This window comes from Juglans microcarpa x Juglans regia, chromosome 5D, assembly GCF_004785595.1.
Source record: "Juglans microcarpa x Juglans regia isolate MS1-56 chromosome 5D, Jm3101_v1.0, whole genome shotgun sequence".
In the NCBI taxonomy this organism is placed as follows: Eukaryota; Viridiplantae; Streptophyta; class Magnoliopsida; order Fagales; family Juglandaceae; genus Juglans; species Juglans microcarpa x Juglans regia.
Window position 1 is genome coordinate 27,496,407 of NC_054602.1, and position 24,187 is coordinate 27,520,593.

The following is a 24,187-nucleotide window of genomic DNA, read 5'->3' on the forward strand; positions in this document are numbered from 1 at the left end:
AAACTATCTCACTATTATTCACAAACTATCTTACTTACTATTTAGAAAATTCTCATATCATCTTATCTTACTCTCCAAATGAACATAGGACGACAATAAACATCATTTTTCATTTCCTAGGCCGACAGTAATTGATTAAAAAGTAAAGAACCCTACAACAAGAGCAAAACACCATCCCACAACCTCCTAATCCAAAGGCTCATTCTTGAAAGTAGAGTGGATTGAAACAATGCTACGCCATTATTTTTCTTTCCCAGTGACTGGCTGAAGTGATTAGAAGTTAAATCCAAAAGTAGAGTCGATTGAAACAATGCTGCAAACTAAGGAACAGTCATATGAGACTAATACACTGCGTATACCTTGTATGATTGAAGACAGACGTTAAGAAGATTAAGGGAAAACCTTGAAAGCATCCTCATCAGAAAGAAGACTATCCAGGTCCACATAGGGAAGAATAAAGCTGGGGTTAACACCAAACCGTGATGCTCTTATTTCTTCTTGTATTGACAAAAAAAACACCAAAATCATATAGCACGGGAAGTTTAATATGGAGTGTCCTTTATGCAGAGTCCAATCTCTGTTATTCCCATGAACGTCCTTGACCTCTCCATGGCTTTATGGTACCACATCTACATTTTTTTTTTTTTTTTTCAAATTGTACGTTGGTAACCAGATGAATTTCAAAGCATCAAGGTGATGTGGTGTTATTCCCCTTAGAAAAAGATCTAGATAAAGGTTCTGAATATGGTTCTATTAGAGACATCACGACAAATTCTTTGCCGTCAACTCAATGCAAAACTCAAATCCTATAGTAAGACATACTCTTCAAAGATGATCACAAATTGCCTTTGTGAAGTCACTAGTAGATGAACTACCACCAAGGTCAGCTGTTCGGTACTTCCCTTCTGCAATTGTGTCGAGGATAGCATTTTGGATCTGATCAGCTTTATCATGGAGATTGAGATGGTGCAGCATTGAGACACCACTAAGCAGCAAAGCAGTTGGATTCGCCAAATTCTATATAAACTCAACCACAACAAATATAACTGAGTTTCACACATTTTGTTTTCATAGGAAGTATGCTTAAAGAAACACAGAGTTACAAGTGTGGAAGCACAAGGGACGTTTTAGAGGGCGGAAGGGAAGGGGGGGGGGGGGGGGGGGGGGGGGGGGGGGGGGGGGGGGTAGGAAGCAATTAACAGAAGGAGAAAGTTGCAAAAAAAAAATTGTAGTCTATAATCCTCTCCTAAAACCATCTTCTCTAGGCCATGTGTCATTAATTGCTGGCACTTTGACGAAGTGCTATGGTAAAAAGACTCAGTTAAAGCTTGTCTAAAAGGCTAACTAAAAATGCAACACTTCGTACTAGTGTCCCATATCACCGATGGTCTAGAATAAAAATGACAACAGTTTTCAAGTGATTTCCCCAGACAGAAAATCCCAACTGGAACTGTATAAGATCAAGAGAACATCCGTTGAAGGTCTTAGTATTACTATTATTATTATTTGTAGAATGGGCATCAAAGTGGAATAGTCTGCCACCACTTTTTGACTGCTTTAGAAGCCTGTTCAGGTTCTATTCCCTCAAAAAAATCATCCTGAAAATTCTACTATTCTAGCGGTTGGGTCAAGTGGTAAAGACCTTGGGCTTATGGGTATGCTCCCCCTAGGTCTAAGGTTCAAATCCTCTTGGGTGCAAACAATCTCTAGGGGCCATCGGACTAAGGGATTTTCCCCTTGAATTACCCGAGATGCATTTGCGGGAAACTCCTTGCCGGAGCTTGTGCACCCTCGAGATTAGTCAGGACGTTGTTCCTAACACCCGGTGCCAATAAAAAAAAAAAATACTCTGTTTATAAAAGTCCAAGAAAACTTATTTGTGTCTGTATGGTAATATAGGATGAACACAAACTGCATAATGTCTTGAACCTAGAGAGAGAGAGAGAGGGGGGGGGGGTATCCTTCTTCCTATAGGAAACTTATGTTTCATGCTAATCCTCCGAGCAAGGCCAAAAAAAAAAACATTTAATATCAGCAGGGACAGGAGAAAGGGGAAGATCTAGCACGATTTTTAAAATGAGAAGGCATATAAATGGCTATACATGATTACATACCAAGGAGCTATGGGAAACACAAAAGTCATAAATCACTTTTGAGGTCTAACCTTTCCAGCAATATCAGGTGCTGAACCATGTACAGCTTCAGCGAGGGCAATTCCTCCCTCGCCAATATTGCAGCTGCAAATTAAGTCATAATGTCAGATGATCTAGTTATAGATGATTGGAGATGTCTACAGGAACGTACAAACCTTGGTGTTAAGCCTAATCCCCCTACCAACCCAGCACAAAGGTCACTGATAATGTCACCATATAGATTAGGCATCACCAATACATCAAAAAGAGCTGGATTCTTCACAAGCTGAGCATTTAAAAACCAGAGGTCAGTGCATAAAGTTGCATGCTGGAAGAAATGCAATTTCACAGCATGCCTTAAAAGTTAAAATGGTTTTATTTATTAAGATAGGCCATTGCAAGAAAGGAAACCCATATGCACATGCATCAAATTGAATGACTATAGAGAGACTCATATCTATACCATCATACAGCAATTGTCAATAACAACTTCCTCGTATTTAATCTCAGGGTACTTCTCTGCAACCTCACGACAACACTGCAAGCAAAGCCAACTGAAGTCAAGATGATGTTATTAGGCTAAACAATCTAGAATCTCTAATCCATGCATCTACTAGTGCAGACCTTTAGAAAAAGACCATCAGTTTTCTGCATAATGTTCGCTTTGTGTATTGCAGACACTCTCTCTCTTCCATGGGTCTTGGCATAGTGAAAAGCATATTCAGCCACCCTCAAACTGGCCTGTCGAGTAATGATCTTGAGGCTTTCAACCACACCTCTGACCACCTAGCATCAAAAGTAGGGAACAAGTTCAGATTCACGCACATCTAATATTGCCAACATTCATCTGTATATATCAAAGTGCACTTACTTGATGTTCAAGTCCGCTGTACTCCCCTTCTGTGTTTTCACGGATAGTGATAAGATTTACATCATCATACCGAGTTTTATAGCCAGGGAGGCTGGAGCAAGGCCGAACATTAGCATATAAATTTAATTCTTTCCTTAGAGTAAGATTCAAAGAACGATGACCTTTTCCAATGGGTGTGGCCATAGGCCCTTTCAAGCCTACCCCATTTCGCCGTACAGATTCTAAGCTTTCCCATGTTAGGAAACTTTGAGTTCTAGGATCTATTTGGTCCCCAACGTAGTGCTCTTCCCATTCAATTGGAACATCAGCTGCTTTAAATATCTGTGTAAATTTGTGCGATGAAACTAATCTGAACATGACTATATTAGACAAATGATGACAGTATCATCGGTAAAATATTGGTATCTCACATTCTTGGAGACTCAAACATTCAGATGCAAGTAACACATATTCTTCAGCAATATATGCAAGTTAAGGCATTTTGAAAACAACTATCAACATAGAATTCCATATCTAATATGACCTGTTCAAATTTTGGGATATAGTAGCAAAAATAGAACATAAATCTATAAAAAGGCCAAAATATTAGAAAGAAAAAAGGAGCACAGAACCAACCCTGAACATTCAAAACAAAGAAAGAAACGGTGAAGATAAGAGGGCCCAATAAAATATGATCATTCATATCCCTCGCAAATGAAAACAAAAACCAAATAAGTGCTCAATAAAACATCACCATTCCCAAAACCCTTGCGATCGAAATAAATAAATAAGAGTCGTGCTAGCGTGCCGCCCAGCTTTGACCGCTGGGCGTGCCCACTAGCACAAAGTTGCTTTTTTATTTTTATCTTCTTTTCTTTTTTACATTTTTTTAATATTTTTAAATATTTTTTAAAAATAAAAAAAATACACCAATACACTAAAAAACATTTTCTTAATCATTAAGTAAAAAAAAATTAAATACATGAGCGGTTAAAATGAGGGAGCAAACTCAGGCGGCATACTAACATCTTCCAATATATAAACAAAACAGATGTGGTCATTGAATCCTAACTAAGAATCCTAATGAAAGAATACCACAAATGAAAATGAATCCAAACAAAAAGTAAACAAAGATTTAAAAGAAAAATATTGGCACTTTGAAGACATACAAGATAACTTTGCATCCTCAACCCCCATTCCCAAGCTAAAAGCATGTTTGTTACTGAGAATTTTGTAAGTTCTTGAAAAAGATGTGTTTTGTATTGGGTTTTGTGAAAGTGGGTAGAAACAATGAAAAGTTGTTTGTACAAAAACGTTTTGAGATATGCTTGTATTGAGGTTTGTGAAAGAGGATAGGTATATTTGAAAAGTTGTTTGGATAAAGTTTTTGTAACAGGTGTTATTTTTTTAGTTTTGGTAGAAGCTCTTTTTGTGTGTGTTTGTTTTTAATTTTTTTTTTTTAGGAAATAGAGCAAATGATTTGATGAAAATTTTATTACTTTATTTTTGAGAATAGGAGAAATTTTGCTATTTAAAAGATGTTTGGACTGAATGTGAAAACTTCTAAAAAATAGAAACTAAACATAGCTTAAGGCTCCACCAACATTCATTTCTCGGCATGAATGTCAGCTCTCATGCCCATTAATTTCCTCAGCTTCCCCTGATCGTTGTAGCGGCTTGAATTGAAACAAAATTATTCAACAGTCCAGAAAGTGCTATCCTTGTGCATTGACTATACATCCGAGTCGATCTCAATCCAAGTAGGCTTTTGTTTTTTCTCTCCGGAAGATATTTCAACATACTTCTAAAGTACTGGCCGACTCCATTAATTCCATCAAAGTGTAACGCCCAGAAAAATATATTAAAATTCTTTTGACAATCCTTCTACCTTGACAATGAAGATTGAATTATTAAATATCTAATACATCATCAACCTATCTTTTTTTTTCGTGGGGTTTTGTGTGGTGTTGGAGACAGGGGGGCTTAACTCAGATTTTTCGTAGGGAAAGCAATCTCCTCGAGATACTAATCATTGAAACAATCAATCCCAATTATATTTGCAAATTCTTAGGTCCATACCGGACTCTTATAAAGCACTTAACAAGGGACTTTTTCTTTAAGAAACAACATCAAGGGACTGGTCTGAAAAAGGGGAACTCAAGCCAAAGATAGCACACATGTCCGATGCAATAAAACCCTTATACTCTGTTTGGCTTATAAAACTATCCCCGATGAGAGTCACGCCTAAAAGCAGCTAAATTAAAGTTCAACATCGTGTGTGTATTATATTCTCTTATGAATTACACGGTTAGCATAGCGAGATAATCCAATTTGGAATTAATTGGGGATCTTAGAGGAAGAGAGAGGGACCTGTTTGACGGACTCGGCGATCTCGGGGCCGATACCGTCGCCAGGGAAGAGAGTGGCTCGGATCAGCGTGGAGACGGAGGAGAAGGCCCGGTACATAAACAGTGCATTAGCTTCAGGGTTTGCGCGGGAGGAGAGGATCTGGCGCGACCGGCCTCCAAGAACGCGTTTAATGAGCTGAGAAGCCATAACCACTGGGCCAACACGGGGGGCGAGAGAGAGAGAGAGAGAGGGAGAGAATAGTAAAAACCTCAATATTTAAAAGAGATTTATTTACATGGTGTTTATATTTGAGATGAATTTTGCGTGTACTTTAATATTGTTCTACTCTTAAATATGTCTATTTATATATTTGTTATTTTTTTAATAGTTAGGAAAGTGACTATTATTAAATTTATATATATTTTTTATTTTTTTAATAATTAAGAATGTTTAGAAAATAGCTTATAAAATAAAAAATAAAAAACCATTTGGAGTAATGTGAATATTTAAAACTAATATTTATTGTGCCCCATTGGACTTGTTCTAATAGAAAAAAGTTGGTTATAATATTCGTTTAAAAAATGTTGGAAAGTTCTTTCGATCTTTTTCCTTTTTCTCATTGGACAACTTCTCATTTTGTTATGAGAAGTGAAATTGTTTTTATGTCGTGTGCATGTATGGATACTCTACCCTACAAAATTAAACCTATGCAAAAGAAGGATGGCTGCTGACTCTTTATACCCAGTTTATTTGCAAGAAAAGGAAACTCCTCGTCATATTATCTGGTCTTGCCCTGCAGCAGAAAATGTTTGGTTTCTTGGGAAAAAGATGTTACAAAAGGCCTCTATTACAACTACAGCTTTTGATGTTATTTTCTCCCAGTTGATAGATCGGTTATCTTTATATAGGATTTGGTTCTGTTACCTTATTTGGCAAGATTCATATGGCTTAAAAGAAATGCCTTGATCTATGAATGCTCCTTTCAAAATTTTGTTACTCTCTACAAGAATGCTCTCAAAGCATGTAGTGAGTATGAATCTGCCATGGAGACTCAGGCTTCGTTTGGATCATCAACCTATCTCAACTCGTTTCAACTCATCATTACAACTTTTTTAAATTCCAATACAAAATATAATAAACAATTCAACTTTTTCAAATCCAAAAATAATAATAATATTAAAAAATAATATTCTAACAATATTTTATCATCTCAACTCAACTCACTTCAACATCCAAACACAACCTAAGGAAACCATCAGTGAACACTCAATCTACCATTTCTCTTCAGGAAGCCCCTCTAGAGTATTGGGTTAAAGTTAACTCGGATGTAGCAGTTAGATTTGATGATAATATGATTGGTATTGGTGTTATTGTAAGAGACAACACTGGATCTGTTCTAGCCTCTATAATGAAACCCCTTATTTTCTATGTGGAGACTTCAATAGCTGAAGCTCAAGGTCTTTTAGAAGCAACTCATTTTTGCAAGGATCTTTGTGATACTGGGCTTATGATAGGAAATAAAAAATAAAAGATAAGGGGATCTAATGGGATACAGATATAACCACCCAAAGGAAGATAAGCTTACCACCCAAATAAGAACACCAAAGAGATACAGAGCGAGAACTCGCCACCTATCGGAATCCACCAAAGGATAAGAGTTATAAGAAAAAGCTCTTCTTCATAAGCTAAAAACTCAATTTTGTAATCAATTCAAGTCTGTATTTTTCATTTGCATAAAGGGATTTATATAGGAAAACTTGGAACAACCCTCCAAGCATGGGTAATTCTGAAAGAAATGAGAATTTCAAAAGACTATTGCCGAGAGAATTCCAAAAGACAAGAAAATCTGAAAATTCGCAACATCCCAACAGCCTTGCACACCCTTCAGTAAAATCCTTACAATTTCCTCTAGAAAACTCTAAATTGCACACCATTTGATGCATTGGAAACTAGAGACATGAGGCTTTCCAATGAGATATAGCTTGCTGGCTAAGTCATCCAGAATCTTCTCAGAATGACGTTTCGAAAAATGTGTTGGACAATGGGCTGGGTAATGAGTTGGTCTTTTCAGTCATTAGGCTTAGTGGCTTCATTGGATTCATTGGGCTGATCCTCAAACACTCCAGTGTCATGCTCCCCTGGTTGAAAAAGACTTGCCCTCAAGTCTTGCTCTCCTTCTTCATCATAATAGGGCAAGAGATCATAAACGTTGAAGCAACTTGAAAGGCCCGTCAGCTTTAGGCCTAAGCTTAGCATGACATCCACCTGGAAAACGTTTCGTCTGAAAGTGAATCCACAGCAAATCACCTTCTTTAAAAGCTGCTGGTTTTTTATGCTTGTTGGCTTGCTTCTTATACTTCTCAGTTTGCTTGAGAATGCTATCTCGAACCTGTTCGTGCAGCTTTTTAATGAATTTCACCCTCTCTTCTGCATCTCTACTAAACTGCTGGGTAGTAGGGAGTGGTGCCAACTCTAGAGGACTAATGGGATTTTGTCCATAGATAACCTTAAATGGACGATAACCAGTAGTTTGACTTCTGGATCAATTGTAAGCAAACTCGGCTTGTGCTAACAAGAGATCCCATTGTCTAATATTTTTTCCCACAAAACTTCTCAACAAATTGCCCAAGCTTCGATTGACAGCTTCTGTTTGACCATTTGTTTGGGGATGACAAGTAGAACTAAATTGAAGATTAGTTCCAAGTTTTCACCAAAGAGTACTCCAAAAATGACTCAAGAACTTGGTGTCTCGATCTGAAGTGATTGTCTTCGGAATACCATGAAGCTTGACAATCTCTCGAAAGAAAAGATCAGCCACATGAGAAGCATCAAGTGTCTTATTACAAGGAACAAAATGCGCCATTTTGGAGTAGCGATCAACAACCACCATAATAAAATTTTTGTTCCTTTGAGTCTTTGACAAACCCATAACAAAATCCATACTTACATCTTCACATGAAGATTTAGGAACTGGAAGTGGAGTGCATAATCCCGTATTTTGTCCATGACTCTTGGCAATGTGACAAGTTCTTCAACGCTCCAAGTATCGCATAACATCTTTCTCCATCTTTGGCCAATAGAAATTTTCCTTGACAAGAACAAGTGTCTTGTCTCTTCCAAAGTGTCTAGCAAGTCCACTACCATGAGTTTCAATAATAATGAAATTCCTTAAAGAGCAGTGTGGAATACATAAACAATTGCCCTTAAATAGATAGCCATCTTGTAAGGAAAAAGGATGATGAGGACCCTTTGAACACTCTTCCCATACCTTTGCAAATAAAGGATCATCTTGCTATAGCCCCTTCACTATTTCCAAGCCTACAACATTTACTCGCATAGTGGAAAGCAAGTAATGTCGACAACTTAAAGCATCAGCCACTTGGTTTTGAACACCTGCCTCATGCTTGAGAAGAAATGAAAATGACTGCAAAAACTCACCTATTTGGCATGTTGGCTATTGAGCTTCTGTTGGCTATTTAAGTACTTCACAGCTTCATGATCATATAAGAGAACAAATTCCTTAGGAAGAAGATAATGACTCCAATGGTGTAAGGAACTAACAATGGCATAGAACTCTTTGTCATAAGTCGAATAATTCTTTTGTGAATCACTCAACTTTTCACTAAAGCAGGCTATAGGCTTACCTTCTTGGCTAAGAACAGCACCAATACCAACATTTGAAGCATCACAATCAACCTCAAACATTTTATCAAAATCAGGTAAAAAGAGAATCGGAACTTCAGTCACCATCCTTTTCAGACTTCAAAACTTTTTTCAGCTTCACTTGTCCACTTGTAATTACCACCCTTCAAACATTCGGTGATAGGAGCAATGACAGTGCTAAATCCTTTGATGAACTGTCGATAGAAGGATGCAAGACCATGGAAACTTCGAATACCATGGAGTGACCTTGGTGTAGGCCAGCTTGTAATTGTTTCGATCTTGCAAGGATCCATCTTTATGCCCCTGCTAGAAACAACATATCCCAAAAAGACAAGACTTTCAATAAGGAAGTGATACTTCTTCAAGTTGGCAAACAACTTTTGATCTCTTAGAGTATTGAAAACTTGTCGAAGATGCTTCAAGTGTTGTTCTTTATCTTTGCTATACACCAAAATATCGTCAAAATAGACAACAATAAAATGCCCAATAAATGGTCTAAAAACATGATTCATAAGCCGCATAAAAGTGCTAGGAGCATTAGAAAGACCAAAAGGTATAACCATCCATTCATATAGACCATCCCTTGTCTTAAAGGCCTTTTTCCACTCATCTCCAAGCCTTATTCGTATTTGGTGATAACTACTTCGCAAATCTATCTTCGAAAAGATAGTAGCACCATGGAGTTGGTCAAGAAGGTCATCAAGTCAAGGAATTGGAAAGCGAAATTTGATAGTAATCTTGTTTACCGCTCTACTATCAGCACACATGCGCCAAGTTCCATCTTTCTTAAGAACAAGAAGAGCTGGGATAGCACATGGACTTATACTCTCTTTTAGCAAGGCTTTAGCCAAAAGCTCTTCTACTTGCCGCTGCAACTCTTAATTTTCTTTGGACTCATCCTGTAAGCTACCTTGTTAGGAATGACAGAACCAGGTACAAGGTCAATGCAATGTTAAATATCTCTCATGGGAGGGAGACCATGTGGAATTTCCTCAGGAATAACATCGAGAAACTTAGTAAGAAGTGGTAGTAAAATTGGAGGTGGCTCATTCTTTTCTTCATTTTCTTCCAACACCACAAGAGTACAAGCTTCAGTAGCATACTCTAACTCTTTCTCAAGCCCAGATTTCGTGAGTAAATTAGTTCCCTCTCCTTTATCATGTTTGCGAGTCATCTCTAATCGACAAGGACCTAAGACAACCTTTAAAACCATCATGGATAGCTCTTCTATCGTACTGCCAAGGTCACCAAGTAGTAGATGACATACATTTATAAGCATAACATCACATAGTACTTTATCTTGATAATTCTTTCCTATAGAAAATTGAACAAGAAATCGCTTATTGACTTTTATCTCATACCCCTTGCAAAACCAAGTAAGCTTGTAAGGTTGAGGATGTGGCTCTGTCTTCAATTTCAATTTTTCAACCATATTTTCTGCCACAACATTTTCACAACTTCTTCCATCAATGTTAAGATCACAGACTTTATCATGAGAAGTACATCTTGTGTGAAAGATGTTGGTTTAAAGCCACTCATCTTTATCTTTACGATCCATACTTAAACTTCGATTAACAACAAGAGATTCTCCATTATCAGCATAGGTGACCTCTTCTTTTTCCTCTTCACCTTCTAAATTCTTCTCAATTTCTTCGTCATCTTCTTCTTCAATAAAAGTCACAATTCCATGATTTGGACAATCCGAAGCAATATGACCAATTCCTTAGCACTTAAAACATTTGTGAGAATCGGCAATTGGACAACTTGAACCAGCTCCCACTTCCTTCTTTGAGAATTTAGAATTCGTAGCCTTACCTCTCGAAATTTGTTTGGCGGTTGAAGCACTCCCCCAGTTGGAATGCCCATCTTTTGTCACAAATCGATGGCTACTTCCACGAGCCTCCTTAAGTTGTTTTTCCACCTTCAATGCCAGTTTGACAACATCAACAAAAGTCCAATATGGCTGTTATTGGACAATATTCCCAATTTCCATCCACAACCCTCCAAGATAGTGAGCAATAGTATGCTCCCCTGGTTCGGCAATATCACATTCCATATACTTATGATCAAATTCTATAGTATACTCTTTCACAGTACTCTCCATTTGCCTAAAATTATGGAACTTAAGGAAAATATATTGTCGGTAGTTTTCTGGGAAAAAATTTCTCTTAAGCTATTTTCTCATTTTTCCCTAAGTAGCAATACGACTTCTACCTTCACGAGCTCGCTGCTTCTTCAAATTCTCCCAACATAAAGAAGCATACTTCTTTAATTTAATGGAAACAAGCTTCACCCTACGATGATTTGGAACATCTTTATAACCATAGACCCGATCAACTGAATATAGCCAATCGATAAACTCCTCTGGTTGCATTCTTCCTTCAAACTCTGGAATATCAACTTTCACATCTAGTTGATCCCGTTGAAAACCATGATTCCATGGAGGACGTTGACGAGGAAGAGACTCATTAGAGGATGCTGCACTTTTAGAATGGTAGAGTGGATTTCCAAAAGGATTTCCTTCTTCATTATCTCCTCCAAAAGAGTGACCATCAGAATTATGATGAGAACCATTATGATCAAATGACTCATATCGCTCAAAATGCTGCTGCAATTGTTGAACTTGTCTCCTCAATTCATCCATTTCAACATCACGTAGATTTCTATCATGATGAGGAGATGATTCAACGTTTGGTCCGCGACGACGACCCGCCATGATAACCAAAAGCTCTGATACCAACTGATATTGGGCTTATGATAGGAAATAAAAGATAAAAGATAAGGAAATCCAATGGGATACAGATATCACCACCCAAAGGAAGATAAGCTCACCATACAAATAAGAACACCAAAGGGATACAGAGCAAGAACTCGCCACCTATTAGAATCCACCTAGGATAAGAGTTATTAGAAGAAGCTCTTCTTCATAAGCTAAAATCTCAATTTTGTAATCAACTCAAGTCTGTATTTTTCATTAGCATAAAGGGGTTTATATAGGAAAACTTGGAATAACCCTCCAAGCATGGGTAATTCCAAAAGACATAACAATTTCAAAACACTATTGCCTAGAGAATTCCAAAAGACAAAAAAAAAATTGAAAATTCGCAACATCCCAACCGCCTTGCACACCTTTCAGTAAAATCCTTATAACTTCCTCTAGAAAACTCCAAATTGCACACCGTTTGATGCGTTGGAAACTAGAGACATGAGACTTTCCAATGAGATATAGCTTGCTGGCTAAGTCATCCAGAATCTTCCCAGAATGACATTTCAAATAAGTATTGGACAATGCGTTGGGTAATGAGTTGGTCTTTGGAGTCATTGGGCTTAGTGGATTCATTAGATTCATTGGGCTGATCCTCAAACACTCTTGTGTCACTTTGTTTGCAATAGGTTATTTTTTAAGGAGATGGGTTTAATGTAAGGAAGTCATGTGAAAGATACAGTGGACACACTCATTGATCAAGAGGTCAAATGGTGGAAGGTGGAGTCTATTAGAGATCTCTTTAATCTAATTGTTGCTGCTGATATTTTGAAAATTATGCTGGCAACAAATCAGTATGAGGATAAATGGATATGGACTTAAGAAAAGAATGGTAACTTTAGTGTTCGAAGTGCTTATCGATTCATTCAGTAACAATGCAAAAGAAGTCAGGGGAAAAGCTTTACAAGTATAGATCAGTCTAAACTGTGGAGGAGACTTTTGCCTGGAGAGCCTCTAAGTAGGGCTATAAAAATTAACTGAAATACCAAAAAACCGGCACGGAATGGTTGATCCAGTCCGATCCGGGACTAGTTCCTTTATTTTAAAAGTCAATCAAGTTTGGTCCGGTCTTTTACGTTTTATGAGACCGAAACGGTTCACATATATATATTTAATTAATTTTTAATATTATATATAATATTTTTATATAATATATCATTTATATATATAATATATATTAATATAAATTATAATTATATATAAAGTAATGTTATATTATAAATTTCGGGGTGTAAAATTTAACCGAAAAACCAGACCGGATTGGTGGAACGGGTTCAATTTTGGACCGGTCCAGAACCGGTTTCCGTAATTCCAAAACCGGTCTGTACCGGTTCCATAATTTTTGGGACCGGACCGGACCGAACCGATTCATTATATTATATATTTTAAATTAATTTGTTTAATATTATATATTATATTTTTATATTATATAAAATTTAAATTTATATATATAATATGTATAATAATATAAATTATAATTATATATAAGATAATATTATTATAATTTATAACATAAAATCTTAATCTTAAACGTGAGAATTTATTTGATCATATGCTTTAAACATAAAATATATATATTAATAACTTTTTATAGCCTAATAAATTCTCAACATATTTCTTTTAATATATAAATAATATATTAGTAATAATAATATATATTAATATATTAATTACATTTCGCTTTAATTAATTAGTATACATTAGTATACTAATATATATTAGTATATTAATGGCGTTTTATGCCCTAATACTAATACTATTAAAACTGAAAAATTGGACCGAACTGGACCGGAATCGGTAAAACCAGAACCTCAAATTTTGAAGGGTAATCAGTGTGTAATCGATTTTCAAAAATATAAAACCGGTGCATATCGGTTCGGTCCTAAATTTTGTCCAAAACCGGACCGAACCGGACTGTTTATACCCATAATTATAATTTATAATATAAAGTTTTAATCTTAAAAATGTGAATTTATTTGATGTTTAAGATAATTCTTACTAGATTATTAGTCTGAGTCAAACATATTTATAGTCGGAGTCAAATTAACAGATTTATAGTATTAATTTATATACTAATATTTATAGTCTGAGTCAAATAAATTATTAATATTTTCAAGAACCAAAGTTATAGTATACTAATATTTGTACTAAATTAAAATAACTATAACTATAACAAATACTAATATATAATTATGATAATCACTATAACTAAATTACTATAACTAATACAAATTGGCACTTTATTAAAACTAAAAAATCAGACTAAACCGAACCGGTTACACCTATATCTGTAAGGATATTCTGCATACACTTAATAATCTTAAAAGAAGAAAATAGAGGTGGAGGACATATGTTGTTTCTCTGAGGCAACACCAGAGGATGTTTTACATGCTTTAGTTTTTTGTCCAACAATTAGGAATCGGTGGAAGACTTATGTGAATATGAATTCAGAAATGGACTTCTTGGTTTTGGTTACATTTGTACTGGAAAAAGGAAACCAATCAGACTTCTCTACGTTCTTTCTGATCATAACTTGGGGAATGGGGTTATAAATAAGGCTTTGTCTTTATATAAAACACACAAGGACCTCATGAATTCATCAGCTGAGAAAGCAAAAACTATGTGTTGTTGGAAGCCACCACTAGTGGGTTTTTTCAAGCTGAATGTTGATGAAGCCATGCTTTTTGACTTGAGAAAAGCTAGTGTGGGTGTTGTTCTTAGAGATTACAAAGGAAAGTTGGTGATGGCTGCTAGTAAGATGGAGAATAAGGTAGAGGATCTTGGTGCTATTGAATTGTTGGCTTTACTGTGGGGCTTACAACTTTGTTTCCATTTGGGTTTTCCCAAAATTGTTATTGAAAGTGATTGTTTGTTGATAGTTAAAGAAATGAAAGAATAACAAGATTCATTTTCAGTGGATGGTAATCTCATCAAGGAGGCAAAGAGTTTGTTGTATCATTTTCATGATATTGAAATTCAACATGTACATCACATGGGGAATGCGATAGCTCATAGATTAACACATTATGCTTGGAATGTTGATAATATAGACGTGGTGGGACGATGTTCCTTTGTTTGTTGCTCAATCTCTTTAGATTGATCAAAATAGCTTGTATTGAATGTTTTATGAAGGAATGTTTGGTTAAAAAAAAAAAAATCCAATATTGGGCATCATGGTCTTATCCAAATCATACTTCAAAAACCACCTTGAAGACTTTAAGACTCGAGTATTGATAGTGGCTTATGCATCTTCATATGCAAAATCACGTCCTTTGAAGATTGATTTTGCATATGAAGAAAAATTCTTACATTGAATTATACATCTTTGAACCAAATAATAATAAAATATTAATTATTTTATAAATTTTATTAATGTTTATAAAATTGAAATCTTAAAAAATAGACCGTTAATGTTTATAAATATTATTAATCTGGATGGTCTATTTCAAACCAAAGCTAAAATATAGACCAATATGTTTTCAAAATTATTATGCGTCATAAATAAGAAGGGATCCTCATCAAAATTATTTTTTCCTAAATCAATAGATCATCAGTCCAATAAATTCAATAGACCATCCAACTCAAATAAATTCAACTCCAAGTCCAATAAATTTCATACAAATTCACAACTTAATACAATGTAATTCCATACAAATTCAACTTTCAATCAAAATAAATTCTATACAAATTCAACTGCCAACTAAAATAAATTTCATACAAACTCAACTTCCAACCAAGTGGCTTGCACGAGGAGAAATCACAAAAAATAATTTGTGAAATCAAAACAAGTGACTTGCACGAAATCACCCTTTCTAGAGTTTCCAAACAGCCGCACGGAATCGAGTATCGGGCGAGAGAAGAGGCCATCGTTGATGAAGGAACCGCTAGCTAAATTTGTGGGTGGTGCAGTTGCTTTGCTTTGGGCAATGGTGCAGCAGAGCAGAGAGAAGGTTGAAATATTGTTTCTGGAAATGTTGGTGTTGAAGAGAGCAGAGAGAGCAAGAGAAAGGAAGGAGAGAAAACTTTTGAGGAATCGAGAAAGTTCCATTGAGAAATACGAGAGAGAGCCATTCCGATAGAGAGAAAAAATATTAAAAGTAATGTTTGGAAAGTAAACAGTGATAACTTGAAGAAGTACTGTTTATAGCTATGCAAAAACTTAGAGATGCATAAGTCAATGTAGATGAATTTAAAAACATATTATTCAGATTTGAAGATGAAGATGAAGATGGATAAGCCATTGCCGATGTCTTCATTGGAACCCAGAATACTCTTCAACACAGCATTGAAGGTCCAATCTAATTACCGGCACTTCGAGTAAGAATACATAGATCACTGTGTACAATCTTGGCAATGTTGTCAAGTGCAAAGCCCAAGTCCGAGAAAACTTTGATTTTGGGTTTGATGGTAGCGGAAAGTTTAGCAGAGAGAACCCTGGTGTTCTCTTAATCACTTGCTCGATATAGGTCATATGGCAAAGAGAAACTACCTATTTCAAGGGTCATAGAGTCGAGGGGCTTCAATGGTCACGTTAATGGCAATGTCGTCAGCTTCGAGGGGTGTCAATGGTCGTAGCAATGGAAGAATGAGTATTTGAAGAGACGGTAACGAAAGAGAGAGAGGGTCACAACAATGGAAGAATGGGTCTTCGAGGATCTTGCAATGGGGGAGAGAGTGTCACGGCAGGCAATGGGTTTGGGAGATGGGAGGGTCTTGGACGATGGTCTTATGAGAGGGTTTTTATGTATGAAGTCTGCAATTCAGTGTTCTACAGTCCATTCTTAGACAAATGGGATGACGATGTGGTGCCACCTCATTGGAGGGTGTTATTTGGGGTTTAACACCAGCTCCTTTCCGAAGATTTTCTCTTGTGGGAAACACTAACAAAATCAATTTTCTTATTACAATAATTTGTCAACCATAATGTTTGCTCCTAGTATTCCATCTCCAAATCCGCACTCCTAGTACGGGAAAGTTTAGTGAGAGTAATGCTTCTAAGCCATGTCCCATAACAAAAATGGATTGTAAGGAGAAGATCAATGCAAGATTGCTTGATGGTAAATGGCATATCACATACAATCATGTCTTGAGCCCATGGAAACCATGATTTTTTAGATGCAATAGACAACTAGATCCAATTGTCAAAGGGAAATACTCTAACCACAAAGTTATTACACAAAAAACAATCTCACAAACTGATATAGCTTGATGTGATTTGTCAAATTGTAAAATTATTTTTATTATAAAGAAAATCTAACGGATCAGATGAAATCACATCAGTTTGTAGAAATATTTTTGTATAATTCTTTTGTGGATGTAGCAGTCATCATTGCCAAAAGGAAGCTAGAAGTTCATGATCAAGCCGAAGCATGTAGTTGGTAACTCTGTCGTATGCTTTTAAGTTGATAATTGACTTTATTGGATACAAACCCAACAACGGATTCATTCAAGTAGAAACAATTATCACCTTGAATATAATGTTTCAAACACATTTCAAAGCTGCATTTATTTTTCAAATTATAGTTTCCAGTCAATTTCTTCAACAACAACTATAAACCAGCACTTTTTGGCTATTAGTAGATGAAATGGAGAATTGAGCCCACATTTCTTGCCACAAAGTTGTAAGTCAGACCACTCGGTTCATGTTCGACATAACTTGAAGCTTATCAACAGATTTTCATTTTGGCTAACTAGGCTGCGTTTCAGTGAGTGTAGAAGTTCTCTAAAAAAAAGTCAGATCAGAGAGAATTCCTCTATGTCCCGGTGCTATCTTTGTTGTGCTTTTTGTGTGAAACGTGGTACTTCTATTCTGTGGTGTCCCGATTTGACGACCCTATCCGACAAAAATTCGTTGCAATTTTTTTGGCTTTTGAACCGACCTGCCGGCTAATTATATATATTATATTATTTTGTACAACTGTCGTACTGCCGCACTGTGTGTCGTATGTGATTTTACTCACATGAGGGCCAGCCTTGAATGACTATTAAAGAAGTAAGATGTGATATTGGTCTTCACATGGCAATAAGGTCCAGACTATTTTCCATATATGGTAAACTTTTGCTAAAGTGGTTACTTTATTTCTCGAAATATATATCTTACAGGTAAGAAAAGTAGCACACAAAAGTGGTAGGGAAGTAGTAGGTGTTGTAGCAAATGGATTAGGATATAAGGTTCAAAACATAATAAATATGAACTAATTGATTGGAATAGGAGCACCAGTCCACTCCTTGAGGCAATCCAAGATTGGATCAATCATCTTGCCCTGACACATTGCTGTAAATACTTCGTCAAAATCCTCACCGGCAGACCTTTCCTTTTCCCCGGTCAGCAATTCAGTTCCCAAATCCTCTCTAACAAACCTGTACAATGGATAAGACCTGCATTCCTTGATCCGGTTTGGAATTGCAGGTTTACCACTCTCAACTGAAACTCTTGCACTCTCCACCTCTTTTGGCAAGATGGCTTTTAGTTCTTCCTCAAAGATCCCAATCTTCTGGAAGATAGACGTGTTTGCATTCTTCTCATTATCGCCATTGGCCAATGCATGATCAACGAGTGCTTGCCTCAGTTTTTGCATCAATGGGTATGTCGCACTGCAGGGGTCATCAATATAGGCAAAAAGGTGCTCCCGATCAACCACATTGAGTAAATCCTTCTCGCAGAATCTGGATGGGTGAAGTTCTCCACTAGCACCAGTTGTTAGAATTTTTTTAGCCACTTGGCTTACAGTATTCTTGACAGCGGTCTTCAAATTTTCCTCCAAATGCCTCAAATCAATAGCTTGGCAAAGGGCTATCAAAAATGTGGAAGACATGAGCTTCAAGATTTCAACAGCTTCTGCTGTTTTCCTCGAAGAAATCAATCCTAAAGAGTTTACATCCTGGTTATGCTGCTCGGCACTCTGGACATGGCTAGTGACTGGATTGGCCATAAATTGAAGTTCAGAACAGTAGGAAGCCATGGCAATTTCAGCACCCTTGAAACCATAATCCAGGCTTGGATTCCTACCTGCAGAGAGATTTGATGGCAGCCCATTGTTGTAAAACTCATTGACAAGCTCGGACAATTGTGCAAACATGAGTTTTCCTATTGCTGCAATAGCCAAACGGGTATTATCCATTGAGACACCAATTGGTGTCCCTTGAAAGTTGCCACCATGCAAAGCCTTGTTCCTTGAAACATCAATCAAAGGGTTATCATTGACAGAATTGATCTCCCTTTCAACTGACTTGGTTGAGTATCTGATAACTTCAATCTGTGGGCCAAGCCATTGAGGCGAAGTTCTTAGTGCATAACGGTCTTGCTTAGGCTTCTGCAAGGGATCTATCTCGTGCAACTTCTTGGCTTCTTTCACATAAGAACTTCCATCCAAAATGTGTTCCATAATGGCCGCAGCTTCAATTTGGCCAGGATGGTGCTTCAACTTGTGTGTCAAATGGTCAGTAAACTCAGGCTTACCCTGCATTACTTCCGCGAAAATAGCTGACAAGATTTCTGACAAAACTACTAGAATGTTTGCCTCAAAAAGAACCATAGAAGCAAAGCCAGAGCCAACAGCTGTGCCATTAACAAGGGCAAGGCCTTCTTTAGGTTGCAACTCAAAAAACTCAGATTCGATACCCGCGAGGCGAAAGGCTTCTGCGGCGTCGAGGGATTCACCGGAGGGTCCAATGGCCTTGGCATTGGGACGGCCGATGAGCAATCCGGCAATGTAGGCAAGAGGGACGAGATCACCTGAAGCACTGATTGAACCACGCAGTGGCAAGCTGGGGGTGATGTTATGGTTGAGGAGCTTGGCAATGGCCTCCATGATTTCAAATCTAATGCCAGAGTATCCTTGGAGAAGGGTGTTGATCCTCACTAGCATAGCAGCTCTCGTTGCTGAGTGAGGTAATGTGTGGCATGCGTCTGTTTCTTCTCCAAATATCCCAGCATTCAAAAATCTAGAGCAGCAACATGGAGCATACAGATCAGCAGGGTTGGATACTTTTTGTTTAGAATACACAATTAAATTGAGATTTTTTAGGAATATCTGTAATGAAGTGATAAGAAAAATTGTAAAATATAGGAAATAAATTTCAAATTTGTATTTTTTTTTCATGAATACTGGTAATTTTACATGTAAGCTTTTTATATATTGCAATCAAAAGTTGAGGTTAAACTATGGAGACGACTATATAGTTTTTAGAAAAAAGAAGTAATATATGTAAATCATAAATTGAGTTTTATACTTCACTGAACAATATATAGCAGTAACATACACAATAATAACATATATTTAAAAAAAAAAATTAATTAGCGCAATTACATACCACTATCCAGTGAACATAAGGATAATTATTTATCATTTTTTTCAGGGAAAAAAAAACTTTTTTTTTTCAGAGCCTTGATTGTTCTTCACTATAAACATGTCAATTAATTATTTTATATTAAATATATAACCTGAGAGGGCGTTGTGCGGATTTTATTGTCTCAACATTGTTTGGGTATATATGAAAAATGATAAAAAAAAAAAAAAAAAAAACATAACTATTTTATAATAAATATATAAGTTCTATAATAAATTACTAATATTGTTTTATTAAAAAAAAATATATATATATATATATACACACATACATATATCAGTAGGTCAGAATAATAGCAACCGGTCAATGCACTCTCCAAAGAGCCATCCCCGTTTCATTTGACTTCCAAAGTTGACCACTATTTATAACATGTACTCTCCGTACTCTTTCCGTTTGGCCGAAGCAGCCCCTTAAAGATCTCAGAGACAAAACTTCCGACCCACCCATATATATATAATAGATAAATCTCATATAAATATTTGTAAAAAAGTGAACTCTATTTTACAAAATATTATTATAAATATTACTCTATATATATAAAAAAAAATTTGTATAAGTCTTAAATATATAAATTTTGTGCAAATCTTTGTAAAAAAGTGAACATCAATTTGAAAAGAAAAAATCTATTTATCATTTTTGTTATTATCATTATTTCAAAATATTTTGATGTGTCATATTAAATGATAAATTTACAAGTAAAATATAATAAATTATTTCTAATTATTTACTATTATATCATGAGATGATAAGAGAACAATGATAAAATAGATAATTAGTAGTAAAAGTATTAAATTTTTTTTAATGAAACCCACTTTTTAAAATAAAAAAAAACCTAATGCCGTATTTATGTATTTAAAACTTATAGCTCATATATATATATATATATATAAATGTTATGTATCGGTTATTATTTATTTTTATATTTTATATTTATATATATATTTTTTTTATAAGCGTGGAGTATGAAACAGCGAATGGACAAAATAGTAACTAATCATGAGACCGAAGATCAGGATCACAAGCTAACGTTAAAGTTAAGACAAAGTTTCACTTAGCTTACCTAATTAACTCCTTCTGCAGAGCAGCACCTTGTTTGGTTCGCCTGTGTGAAGTAGCACCAAAACCTGTGGTGACACCATAACTGTCGGTTCCGGCATTCATGCTGTCCATGACCCAGTCGCTGCTCGCTTTCACGCCCGCCCTTGCCGACTCCGAGAGCTCCACCCTCACCGCCGACTTTCTGGTGGCTATGGCCGCCACCTGCGCGATAGTCAAGTTCTCGCCGCCGAGCCGGACGACGTTCTTCCTGTACTCTGCTACCATGCGCTTCACCTCTTCCAGGTGACTGCCCTTGAGTGACTCGGCAACCACTCCCCAGTTGAGGGGATCATGAGTACTGGCGCAGAGACTCTCCAAGGAGCCGCTTTGGTGCTTGCCTGTGGTTTCCATGCTGATTAACGAGTAATGAGTGGGGCAATTAAGGGAGAAGTGGGAAGAGAAGGGACTCCGGAGTTGGGGGGGTGGGGGACAGAGACAGAGAGTGAGAGCGGTTGGTGGAGTGTGGATTTGCTTGGTGGGGAAGACGGACAGAGAATGAGGAGGCTTAAATAGATGGAATGGAACTTTTACTGTCGTGTCAGAAGTCTTGGTAGGTAAGCATAAGTGTGGCTCTGAAATAAAGGTAAGCATATGAAAGCGTCAGGGTAGTTGCCTTGTTGGTTGAAACTTAATCCTGACCCTACGATATTAATTACCCTAAATAAGACGCGGTTTGCGTGCTTATACTTTGCTGGGCATGAGTGCATGGTAACTGGGTGGTTGGTGGAGGATTAAAAACAGCTTTAGGCATGTTGACATACTGCGTGCGTTTTGTAAAATTTAAGGTCCGACTCCGAGAGAGGATTTGTTCCAATTTTAAGGTATATAAATTCACTCGTACTCTTCGTAGAAAAGATGGCCGGCAAACTTGAGTTCCGAACGAAAAAACCATTTTTTATAAGTGTAATTCTTTTTTTAAAAAAGAATGTACGGAGGCTTGCACTATCTAATATTGTATATATACAGTATTGTTCTTTAATGTTACCCTTATACAATATTTATATAAATTAGATGTTACATGAGGATCTAATACTATATGTACCTTTTTTTTTTGCATTAGATTATCTAATTTGATAAAAAAAAATTAGAAAGAATTTTAGTTTAACATAATATATATTATAAGAAATATTTTAACCATAAATAGATCCCATAAAACTAAATCCATAAACTGGTATGACTTGATATTGTACGTTAGATTGTAATTTATTTTTATTGTAAAGTAGATCTAATATATCATATGAAATCATGTCAATTTGTGAATTTTGTGATAGTAGCACTTCTTTTATATATATATATATATATATATATATATCCTCACTCAATGAAACATAAAAATATATTCTATGAGAATTGTTATTCAAAAGCATTTACACCCTCACACCATTTGTAAGAGGATTTTTTCCACTTCACAAACTCACTGGGATTCAATCTGATACGCAGCCATAGGGCCCAAACTTACCCATGAAGCAAGACGCTTACAAGGAAAAGTAAACAATGATGGCTGATGGGACGGACAGACCTGACGTCACTCGACCATACTGTGATTATGGGGACTTGTACATGGCAGAACGGGAAATACGGAGAATCCTTGATCCTCTGACATGGGACATCGACGGACCACTGAAAATAAAACAAATCAGGAAACTACGCCACATTAATGGCACCATTACCTGAGCTACACGCTGCATTAAATGACTCTGACAACATGAACAGTGCAAAGGACATGGGCTCCACGGGGGCAGAAATGATCTGTCCCCCCTCCACAGACTCCTAATATAAATGGCAACTCTCAAGTACAAGAAATGCTATTTGATACCTATACTCTTTTATTTATTTACAACCTTCCAAAAGACGATACTAACTTTGACATCAAAGTCTGCCAAGCCCCAATGCCACCCTCTCCTAGTTGCATTCTTCTTTATTTTTGCAGTCTCAGTTCTAAAGACCCGAGTTGCTGGAACATATCCAAAAGACGTACAAAACACGACATTAACACCGTTCACATGACATAAATTGATTTGTAAGATTTAAATTTTAAAAATTATCTTCCAAGTCAAATTATGTCATGTAGATAATATGTGGTATAGAGATCTTGATCTAGTAACGGCGAATTCCGCTAGATAAATACATTTTAAAACAACTTTAAATGTAAAAGAAATGATTCGAAAAAGTATATTATTCTCTTAATGCCATGGTGAGTTTCAACGGAATAAGTTCATTACCTAAAAGACAACTTCATGTTAGAAAAGAATACAAAAATTATAAAAGAGGATGCCATATTCTCATAATTAGGGCATGAATAGCTACGATTGCTTATTCCTCGTACGACAACGGCCAGGATATATAGGATCGATCACGATCGACGACCCTTTTTGTCATAATGTATTATAGTGGTGAATTGGGTGGTCTATCTTGATGTTGTGAAGGTTCAATTTTTATTACTTAAAAATATGGGCTATATCTTTATCAACGAATCGAACTTTCTTATAAAATCAAAATGTCAATTATCTCGCATATCTATATATATATATATATATATATATATATATATATAAATGGAAATTCTATTTGCAATTTTTAAATAAAGATTGTATGTGTAAATCCTTCATTAAATGAAAAAAAATACTATTTTGATAAGGATATTATTTTAATTTTAAAAAAAATTTAAAGATAAAATTGACTAAACTTGCACATTAAAGACTGTTTGTAGCATTGCTCATCTATGTATTGCGTTATTCTTAATTGCTTTCGTCTCCTTTTGTTTAGATGTACGTACGTATACGTACACCCCTTTTTTGGATGTTGATCGGAAATTAAACATATGTTAATTAATTCGGACAGAGTTTGATACAATTATGATCAATATTATAGACCTTTGAACATTTGAACTTACATTAATTATCCCCTACCCTATATATTTTGATGTGAAGCAATTCATCATCATGTAACGGCGAACGTACAAAAATAGCATAGATTGATCAA

General features: G+C 36.1%; 2 protein-coding genes across 2 annotated transcripts; both read right to left on the reverse strand.

Annotated features, from left to right (window-relative positions):
• Positions 1-394: 394 nt before the first annotated feature.
• Positions 395-5,597, reverse strand: LOC121264155 (isocitrate dehydrogenase [NAD] catalytic subunit 5, mitochondrial-like). The gene is made up of 7 exons (XM_041167229.1): positions 5,353-5,597; positions 3,004-3,324; positions 2,757-2,918; positions 2,596-2,670; positions 2,309-2,418; positions 2,165-2,237; positions 395-1,017 (listed from the first exon to the last, which is right to left on the reverse strand). Exons 1-7 carry the CDS (start codon positions 5,536-5,538, stop codon positions 826-828), a joined length of 1,119 nt encoding a protein of 372 aa, XP_041023163.1. The 5' UTR covers positions 5,539-5,597; the 3' UTR covers positions 395-825.
• Positions 5,598-17,814: 12,217 nt separating this feature from the next.
• On the reverse strand, positions 17,815-21,703 carry LOC121265031 (phenylalanine ammonia-lyase-like). Its single transcript, XM_041168468.1, has 2 exons — positions 21,168-21,703; positions 17,815-19,702 (listed from the first exon to the last, which is right to left on the reverse strand). The coding sequence occupies exons 1-2, from the start codon at positions 21,554-21,556 to the stop codon at positions 17,953-17,955; spliced, it is 2,139 nt and encodes a 712-aa protein (XP_041024402.1). The 5' UTR covers positions 21,557-21,703; the 3' UTR covers positions 17,815-17,952.
• Between the last annotated feature and the right edge of the window lie 2,484 nt (positions 21,704-24,187).

Coding starts and splice junctions, on each gene's coding strand:
- LOC121264155 (XM_041167229.1), bottom strand. CDS start 5,538: ATGGCTTCTCAGCTCATTAAACGCGTTCTTGGAGGCCGGTCGCGCCAG. Junction 3,325..5,352: donor TCGCCGAGTCCGTCAAACAG/GTCCCTCTCTCT, acceptor AAATTTACACAG/ATATTTAAAGCAGCTGATGT. Junction 2,419..2,595: donor TTGACAATTGCTGTATGATG/GTATAGATATGA, acceptor TTAAATGCTCAG/CTTGTGAAGAATCCAGCTCT.
- LOC121265031 (XM_041168468.1), bottom strand. CDS start 21,556: ATGGAAACCACAGGCAAGCACCAAAGCGGCTCCTTGGAGAGTCTCTGC. Junction 19,703..21,167: donor CTGCAGAAGGAGTTAATTAG/GTAAGCTAAGTG, acceptor TTGCTGCTCTAG/ATTTTTGAATGCTGGGATAT.